Source organism: Macrosteles quadrilineatus, unplaced genomic scaffold (assembly GCF_028750875.1).
Source record: "Macrosteles quadrilineatus isolate MER2022 unplaced genomic scaffold, UCM_ALF_1.0 Scaffold_1__1_contigs__length_201487025, whole genome shotgun sequence".
NCBI classification, from domain to species: domain Eukaryota; kingdom Metazoa; phylum Arthropoda; class Insecta; order Hemiptera; family Cicadellidae; genus Macrosteles; species Macrosteles quadrilineatus.
The window spans coordinates 160,670,353-160,680,483 of record NW_026542594.1 but is presented as its reverse complement, the minus strand read 5'-3'; the positions used below and the strand labels follow the sequence as shown (position 1 = coordinate 160,680,483).

At 35.1% G+C, this 10,131-nt stretch overlaps 1 protein-coding gene across 1 annotated transcript; it reads left to right on the top strand.

Annotated features, from left to right (window-relative positions):
* Positions 1-1,997: 1,997 nt before the first annotated feature.
* On the top strand, positions 1,998-6,816 carry LOC128983080 (39S ribosomal protein L11, mitochondrial). Its single transcript, XM_054402237.1, has 3 exons — positions 1,998-2,285; positions 5,323-5,512; positions 6,455-6,816. The coding sequence occupies exons 1-3, from the start codon at positions 2,151-2,153 to the stop codon at positions 6,718-6,720; spliced, it is 591 nt and encodes a 196-aa protein (XP_054258212.1). The 5' UTR covers positions 1,998-2,150; the 3' UTR covers positions 6,721-6,816.
* The last annotated feature ends 3,315 nt before the right edge of the window (positions 6,817-10,131 follow it).

The window sequence follows — 10,131 nt, the reverse complement described above, 5'->3', positions numbered from 1 at the left end:
GTTAAAGAAAAACAACTGATATTTTGTGTACGGATATACTATGCTTTTACCTATCTTTTGGTGCCTTATGAAAATTTTTACCACTTATAGGGAACATCCTGTGGAGGATGCAGTAAAAAGTTTTAATGGAAGCCTATAGAATTTGATACATCATTTTAAAGGCCATTTTTTTCTGAGTAAGGAGCCACAAGTTTCATCTCAAAAGGACCACCCTAGCAAAAATGGCGACTGTTTGAAATTTTAAAAACCACTTATAGGGAACGGAATTTTTAAATTTCAAACAGTCGCCATTTTTGCTAGGGGTGTCCTTTTGAGATGAAACTTGTGGCTCCTTACTCAGAAAAAAATGACCTTTAAAATTATGTATCATTTACCATAGGCTTCCATTAAAACTTTTTACTGCATCCTCCACAGGACGTTCCCTATAAGTGGTTTTTAAAATTTCAAACAGTCGCCATTTTTGCTAGGGAGGTCCTTTTGAGATGAAATTTGTGGCTCCTTACTCAGAAAAATATGGCCTTTAAAACGATGTATCATTTACCATAGGCTTCCATTAAAACTTTTTACTGCATCCTCGACAGGACGTCCCCTATAAGTGGTAAAAATTTTCATAAGGCACCAAAAGATAGGTAAAACCATAGTATATCCGTACACAAAATATCAGTTGTTTTTCTTTAACCACTCACCAGATATAATGTTGGTTCCAGACATTTTCAACACCCTGTATATTTAAAAATAGCTTGTTCAAAGCTAACTAAAATATTTAGTAAACATTAATAAAACTAGAGATTGTATTAGTGTTTTTAATTAAACATTTGTTATATAATAATTGGTTTATTATATATTATTAAAATATATATAAAATAATATATAATAATTGGTTGATAAAATAGAATAATACACTCATTAGTTTCATTCATGTTAACAAAATGAAAAACTGTACTGTTTTTAAATAGCTAGTACTGTATATTATTAAGTCAATGAAAGATTAAGATTAATACTATATTGTCTCATTTAAACTCGTAAAAACTGTTTTTTGACAGCTCCTGAACCGTAAGAGCACTAACGATGGGAGTTGAAGCACTAACCAGCACTAACCGTTGGTACAGTTTTGAAAGTTAGTGCTCACATATTACTACTGGGGGGGGCTAACTTCCGTGAAGTTGGCCCCACCCACAGTTTTTTGGTTATAGCTCCTGAACCGTAAGAGCACTAACGATGGGAGTTGAAGCACTAACCAGCACTAACCGTTGGTACAGTTTTGAAAGTTAGTGCTCACATATTACTACTGGGGGGGGGGCTAACTTCCGTGAAGTTGGCCCCACCCACAGTTTTTTGGTTATAGCTCCTGAACCGTAAGAGCAGCGGCGTTCGTGGCATGGTTAGTAGCGTTTCGTTTCGATTTAGTGTTCAGGAGGTCCCGGGTTCGAATTCCACTGGTAGCACTAACTTTTTGTCAACAAATTTTTCATATCAGCAAGTTTGGTTGGTTAGGTTAGGTTAGGAGTTTAATTTTATAATAATAAATTTTAAAATTAATTTTATAATTAATTAAAAATTATAAGTAATCATTAATTAGATTTTTATCTTATACGGTTTTTTATATTATCAGCAAGTCTGGTTGGTTAGGTTATGTTATGACAGTTTTATTTTAAAAATTTATTTTATAATTTTAAAACAATATTTTATAATTAAAAAAATCCAGTAAATGGAAATTGGCTTAGTCTAATTGCCTTTAAAGATTATTAACGTTCCCTCTTCTCCTATTTAGGTATTATTATGTCCAACAAAACTGCACATCAAAACTAAGCCTGCCAAAAATGAACTAGCAATAAAAAAATCATTGTTATGGGCCCTGATGGCTGATGTATCTCATGGTCATGGGCATGGGCTCATGGGCTTCGTGTGAATGGCTGTCTGCTCCTACTGCTGTTTTCTTCTTACTTTCTATCAATTTTTAGGTTAGTTTAGTTATAGAGGGTCAATGGTCAATGCAAGGGAGGGGTACGGGTTTGTTTTTGTTTGTGTACGTACAGTAGTATATTTTATTTTATTATATTCTTGTGTCGGGTGAAGACTTCTAACATAGACCGGTTGACCTTATTCATATTTTATGTAGTTGTATTGAAAAATAACAGGAATTCGAGAAAATGTCAAGAGCAGCAGGGAAAATCAGGACTGTGAAAAAGGCAATAGAGAAGATTGAACATTCAACCAAAATAAGAACTTTTGTTCCAGCAGGCAAGGCTTCGCCTAACCCTCCTCTAGGTCCCATGTTGGGGCAGGTAAGCCTACGCCTAATAGGCATATGTATTCAAAACCTGTTATCAATAAATTCTGGTACACTTCCATATCTGTTGGCACAAACAGCCGAATGAGTAATTGATTATTCAATTGTTTAATTCTATTAGTTGTTTGTGCCAACAGATATGGAAGTGTACCCAATTGCTTTGCGATCAATAAGTTGAATTCTATAGCCTATATTAATTTGGTCCAACCCGTTTTTGGTTAGGCTTACACTATAGGGAGAGAGACAGAGATTCTTCTTTTTACAATCGTCAAGATTGAAAATTTTGTCATAGAAATACAGTTTACATCTGTGACGTAATGTTGTTATAGGCTACAAAATATCATTTTTACGTTTTTTGTACTCTTTGATGCTTTGAGTAAGTTAGCAGCCATTTCAGTAGGTAACTTAACTCCCTACTTGCCAGGGTCCCCAAAGCAGAAAGTTTTTGTTTAGCTTAATTTCATAATTAGGTCTATTTTAAATTTCAGACAGTTAAAGTTCATATGGCTGAACTTTAGGTCCTGCACTCATTCGAATGAACCTAACTAACCAAACGATGAATAAACAATATTTTCATTCAAATGAGTGTAGGACCTAAAGTAAAGTACAGCCGTTCATATGTGTTTTGCAGATCAATCAAATGAAAGTTATAAGTTAGCCTACTGTAAGTTATATTCATTCAATTGTTCCGCGGGACACTTATGAAACTGCAGCCTGTAAAAGATCTGTGTGTGTGATAGTTTTAATGAATATTTGGAAATAAATAAGTTTTCAAATGCTCGTAACCGCTCAAATACACCTAGGGACTGTTATTAAGTTACATTGAATGGCTTTAGTAATTTGGTTATTCTATGCGTTCTTATTCATGATCAATGCACTGAGTATTGAACAGTTTCATTTTATAACCAGCTGGTAAGTTTAGTTAATGTATAATGTATAATAGTAAATGTAGGACGTAAACGAAAGTGCAACCATAGCGTTAGGCTACTGTTTGCAGAACGGAGAATTTTTCTGTAGAAAATAAATATGTGGACTTTCTACAGTATAGGCTAGGGCCTAAGCTAACTTAGGCTAAGTTATTTTTTGCAAAAAAAAACAATTTTATTAGGTAGGCCTAACTTCTTATGTAGGCCTAGCATTTTCAGCATTACTTATACAGGTTAATTGTAAGAAAGAACCATGTGGCCCTAACTTTGCCTGTTTTAGCATTTTTAGACGTTTTGTAGCTTTACTGTTTGCAGGACTAGAATTTTTCTGTAGTAAATAAAGTTGTAGACTTTCAACATAGTATTTTCTGCAGATACTAATACAGGTTAAGTGTAATAAAGAACCATGTGGCCCTAACTATGCCTGTTTCAATATTTATTATACAAAATACAGTTTTTTTTTTTTAAGTTGAACTGTTTTAAAAAGTGTGTGATAAGTTTATTTTGTATAATGATCTAGCCGTTTGGTAATATTATGAAGAAACAATGTTTCAATTTTTGAATATTTATATATTTTTTGCAGACTGGGCTTTCTGCAGCTCTTGCCGTCTTTCTGCAACAATGTCGCACTGTCGCCCGTAGTTCTGCTTTGGGGGCAGTGTCAGGACTTAGGCTCTTCATTTCCTGGGGAAAGCATTAAAGAATCTTGTTCCAGCATAAGTTGGTTTCTGCTGAAATCTTGTCATGTCATGAGCTGGGAGGTTGAAGTCCTGTACGTGTCTGGTATTATGGGTAAAAGGGCTGGTACTATGGACATCTACATTATGATGTAGGCTCATTGATGTGGCAAGGCAGATGTACTCCAAAAGATACAGGTTACAACGATTAAAATTTCTAGGTCTCTAAAGGCACATCTGCAGCTCTCCCTCCCAATTCAAACAAGAAGTCCAACAACCTTCTCTTGAATTTAATAAGTAGGTTTTTGTGTCACCTGGCGTCCTCCAGGTTATGATTCCATATAGTAGATGGCTCTCTAATAAAGAGCTGTAGGTGGTTTTGACTGCTTCAGAGTTTCTGATACCTTTTTACTCTTCGATGAGTGAATAGGGCACTAGGCTACTTAGCTTGTTGCATAGTCCGTCCAGGTGATCTCTCCATGTCAGGCCGTTTTCTGTTATTACCCCTAAATGATTGGAGGCTTCAACTCAATCAAGATTGGAGAAGGCCGATACCTCTTCCCGCAATATTCCGAGAATTGAGCTGTCGTGTCTTTGATTTGTTGAAAATGTGGTCGTTCGTGTTGCAAAATTCAATAGGTAGCCATTTTTAGAACAATATAAGATTTTATTTCTAGTGCTTCGTTGTCTTTATCAGATATAATGATGACCAATGATGATGGGCAATTTGCATACATTATCCAGTTTTTACCCTGCTTGTGTTTAAGATTTTCTTCCGTCCACTAGCGGGTGTTCCCCTGAGGAGGTGACATATAATAGCATTGCAAATTTAATGAATCTTTGTCTAGCTGTAATTTTTGACTCGGTTGTCTGTTTGAGGTCCGGTTTGCAGCATTGTGTTTTACTAAGAAAGACATTTAATTTGATGCGCATATCAACCAATGCTTACATTTAAGAGTTTCGCCTGTCACCAGCCGTCCCCCTGAGGAGGTAGCATATCACTGAATAATGTGTTAAAATTATTTTAATGCTTAGTAACTTTGTAAGTACCAATTTTTGTAGCTAGGCTATATCTTTAATACTTTTTGAAATATTTTACTGTTCCGGGACATTGTTTTCACTCTGTAAATCTCGTAAGAGACTAAGCTCAGTGCTCGATTTGCGGCGGAATGGCGTTTTGGTACCTCTCTTTAAAAAAGATGAAAATATTGGCATAAATAGGTATTACATAAGGTACACATAAGGTATTACATAAGGTACTCTGGTAGTAATGACATAAAATAGGTTACAATTCCGGCACTTAATTTTTTTTACAAATTGAGCTCTGACTAAGCCTACAGGTAGGCCTACTGTGAATGCCTGCTGTTATTTTGCTGATAAGTTAGCTACATTTTTCATCAGTTCCATAGCTTCTTCTTATCTGTTCCAGAGAGGAATAAACATTGCAGCATTCGTAAAAGACTTCAATGAAAAGACCAAAGATATAAAGGCAGGAATTCCACTGCCCATCAGAGTATATGTGAACCCAGACAGGAGCTACAGATTGGTCATTCACAAACCACCCGTCATGTACTACTTGATGCAAGCAGCTGGTATTCAAAGAGGAGCAATGCAGCCAGGTAGTATTTTATGTACATAATTTAGGGAAATGTTTTAATTCAGTGCCACTACCACATAGGTAACGTTTTTTTTTTTATTTATTAAAACTTTGAGCTACGCCAATTTTAAATAGACACTAAGCAAAATAAAAATATATATTCCTTTTTTCAGCATCAGTTAAGGAGTTGTAAGTTTGTTAGGTTTGGCTATGATTGATTGACATTTTAAAACCGAAACAGAAAATCAACAGAAAATATAATTTTTGGTTGTCATGCAATTATTTTTTGCGACCGAAGAAAATGAATATGACGTCTTCGCAATCACAAGATATAGTGTTTATGTTTATACACAAGTAACACAAGTTTACACAAGTTTATGTTTATGTGATGAAAGTAGAATCAAAAAGAGATTTGGAGAGCCTCTGGATTGTTATTGAACATGATTAAATTTAAGGCTTACCTTACGATCCAATTTATAAATTAGATCGTAAGGTAAGCCTTAGATTTAATCAAAAAGAGATGTTTTGCTATTCAACAACAGACAACTGTTACTGATTATTTTCAAAGAAAGTAATTCAGTTTGTGCCTTGTAAATATTTTATTTGATCTTTAACACTGTACATATTCTTTGTATTTATATTTGTTATTGTGTTCAAATGCGTGGGTTATTCATTGTGATTCCTGTCAAATACAACATTCAGGATTGTAATGCAATTACCATCGTTTAGTACCGGTACTGTTTTGTATTTTAATGCCCTTTCCTGTTCAATAGTTTGCAAACTAACTGCGATTTTACATATATCTGGGAAGCCTTGACCTTACTTTATCCCGGCTAAACGGGAGTAGAGCATATGCATATGTATGTATTAATGTATAAAATAATTCAACAAGCTAACTATATTATTTTGTAGTGTTATGAAAAACAAGATACTAAGAAATAATAAAATTCTGTTTTACTTCTAGGCAAAGAGGTAGCAGGAAAAGTAACTCTAAAACATATATACGAAATTGCAAACATAAAAATGGAAGATCCACCAAATATTTTGAAAACACTTGAACAACTATGTGAGGAGACAATACAATGTGCTCAAAATATGGGTATTGAAGTTGTAAAATCTTTAGACGCAGAAGAATATCAACAGTTTCTAGAAAAAAGGAGAGAAGTTGTTTTGGAGCAAAGAAGAGAGTTGGATGAGAAGAAAGAGGCTAAGCTTCTGAGGACAAGCTAAACCGGGTAGATATTGTGTTTCTCGTAGTGGATTGTTATTTGTAATTGTATAGTTCAAACTTAATGTAAAATATTAAAAAAAAATTGTGTACAAAGACGATTGTAATTATTTTAAGTCCTGGAACATTAGTGTAAATTATATTACGACTTAGTTCTAATTTTTGAAAAGATGTCTAAACTATCTTAAGAGAGCAATCAGTCTTAGGGAACATTCAGGGCCAATTTCCATTTCTGCAATAGGTACTAGGCAAAATACTCCCTAAGTATATTGTTATATTAGGGCCAGCGCGCACTATCCCGACCACGACTCCGACTGGTCAGATACAGCCAGTTTTATAATAGGCATAAATGGAACCAGGGCCGTCTGAAGGTTTTGGGCAACCTTCAGGCTGAGGGGGCGCTGCGGCTATTTGTATTAACATAGTATTTAAAATATGTGAATGCGACTATTACTGGTGGGGGGAGGGGGTGCCACGACCACGTTTGCTCAGGGCGCTGCCAACCCTAGGGACGGCCCTGAATGGAACAACGCGTACTGGTCTACCCAAAGGACCAAAGTCCTTGCAGTTTGGTTCGTGCCCGACTCGCTGGCTGTTGCAGCGAAAAATAGCACACAATAAAATGGGATGACGCGCACTACCCATGACTTGTCTCCGACCCGACCAGTACACAGCTCAACCCATGGGATCTATCAGCGGTAGATTATTCCAACAGAGGGATGTAGAAGGAAGCTTGAGAGGTGATGTTTGGTGGACGTGATGATGCTACTCAGAAGGAAAAGTCTCAGTTAACATTGGATGTATCCAGTATCGTTTCTTCTTCCGATTAACGTACCTACGATACAAATGCACCACAGCAGCTACTTCTTCAACATCCATATTGACACTGTAGTTGGTAAAACATTCGTTGCCTTGGTTGGATCATGGTCAGGTCGTGCTTTTAAGGCCCTTAGCTCTATGCAGTGGCGGATTCAGCCGTGGGACACGGGGAGCAGGCCCCCACCCTCGGCCAAAATATAGCTTGCGATCGATACTACCTTAATCACAATACCAAGTTTCATAAGAACAACTGTATTATTTTTAAAACAATATTTTTTATGAAAAAATACTACTGTAAGTGGTATTGGTCCAAGGGTTTTTTGTTGGAAAAAATTTAGTAGGCCTATATATAATTTTCTTTTTTTGCCCCAGAGAACCCATTTAGTCCTACCGAGTTTTTGTACCTACTCATCAAACACTAAATACATTATTGTATCAATTTGAATTTATCATTGTGTTATATTGATCAATATTTAAATAAATTGGCTGTAGTGATGAAATTTAATACTGTGGAGCACTAGCTGTTGGTCCATGATAATATGCAGGTATATGATTTTTAGATGTTACTGGTCGGTTAAAGATGAACCAATAGAATAGACCTAAATTATAATCTAACAGCTGTCTGTAAAATAGATTTTTTTTGTCGATTTGACTGAACACTTATTTATATTATACTATGTCTCATGTTTAATGCCCCATAAGGATTAGGCAAAATTAACCACCAAGCTTGCCTAGTAGTCCAGGACCTGACTACGGTTCTGTGTGCATGTCGTGTATAGAGAATTTTGCTTTTGCATTTCAATATGGGTGTCTTAGGAAGTGTTTTCCACTCGGGTGTCAAGTTCGCACCTGGTACGTTTTCGAGCTATGACGTCATCAAAATGGCGGCCATTGATTTTTTTAAATCGTATATTTCGCAAACTATTTGTCGGATCGGAATGAATTTTTTTTTGTTTGAAAGATAATTTTAAATGCCACCTGTTTTACTTTTACACATTTGTTGTGTGTTTAGTACATTCTTCGTAATTTTGCAAAAACCTGTATTTTTAAATATTTTTGAGTTATTTTTGTTTGTAACGTTTTATTGATACAATTTATAAAAAACCACCAATGAAAAAAGTTGTAGAACATTTAAAAAACTTTACAAAAATACCAAATTCGATATGTTTTACTCAAAAGATTACGTCAAGAAACTAGATAAATCTCATAAAAACGCCAATTTTGGCGCAAAAACGCCTATTAGTCCGGCATCTAGGGCAGTTCGCAAGTCTTATAAAGACAGTTTCACTATTCAATGTTGATGTATGTGTCTAAATAAGTGTTTTCAACTCGGGTGTCACGTCTGCACCCACTGCAGTTTCCGGTTATGACGTCATTAAAATGGCGGAAAGGGCTATATTAAAAATAACGATATTTTACATACCATGTATCGGATTGGAATAAACTTTTTTTTGTTTGAAAGTTTACATGCTATCTTTCTTACATTTGCACTTTTGTTTTATGTTTAGTACATTTTTCGTAATTTTGCAAAAACCTATATTTTTAAACATTTTTGTGTAATTTTTGTCGATAACGTTTTATTGATACAATATATCAGAAATAACTAAAAGACAAAGTTGTAGCACGTTAAAAGAGCTTTACAAAAATACCACATTCTATATGCTTTACTCAAAAGATCACGTCAAGAAACTAGAAAATCGTACAAAACAACCTAATTTTGCGCAAAAACGCATATAAATCCGACATCGATGGCTGTGTACGAGTCATACATAGACAGTTTTACCATTCAATGTTGATGTATGTGTCTAAAGAAGTGTTTTTAACTCGGGTGTCACGTCTGGACCCACTGCAGTTTCCGGTTATGATGTCTTTAAAATTGCCACATGTTACGATTTCACCAGCTATTTTACTTAAAATAAGACCATTACTCTCTTTTATGCAAATAAAAGCACAACAAATCAATGTAATTAGTCCATAGGAATGTTTCCACTATATAAATACCCCCGGTGCAGCAATCCTTTCGACTAAGCGAATTTCCATTTGCCTGGATTGATTTTCAATTAATCTATTAAATTAACATTAAATTAACGACTCAAACAATGTTAATTTAATAGATTAATTGAAAATCAATCCAGGCAAATGGAAATTCGCTTAGTCGAAAGGATTGCTGCACCGGGGGTATTTATATAGTGGAAACATTCCTATGGACTAATTACATTGATTTGTTGTGCTTTTATTTGCATAAAAGAGGGTAATGGTCTTATTTTAAGTAAAATAGCTGGTGAAATCGTAACATGTAGCAATTTTAAAGACATCATAACCGGAAACTGCAGTGGGTCCAGACGTGACACCCGAGTTAAAAACACTTCTTTAGACACATACATCAACATTGAATGGTAAAACTGTCTATATATGACTCGTACACAGCCATCGATGTCGGATTTATATGCGTTTTTGCGCAAAATTAGGTTGTTTTGTACGATTTTCTAGTTTCTTGACGTGATCTTTTGAGTAAAGCATATAGAATTTGATATTTTTGTAAAGCTCTTTTAACGTGCTACAACTTTGTCTTTAAGTTATTTCTGATATATTGT

Bases quoted from the DNA above. Each gene is read 5' to 3' on its own strand.
- LOC128983080 (XM_054402237.1), top strand. From the start codon at position 2,151: ATGTCAAGAGCAGCAGGGAAAATCAGGACTGTGAAAAAGGCAATAGAG. The intron at 2,286-5,322 runs GTAAGCCTACGC...TATCTGTTCCAG, and splicing joins TAGGTCCCATGTTGGGGCAG to AGAGGAATAAACATTGCAGC. The intron at 5,513-6,454 runs GTAGTATTTTAT...TTTTACTTCTAG, and splicing joins AAGAGGAGCAATGCAGCCAG to GCAAAGAGGTAGCAGGAAAA.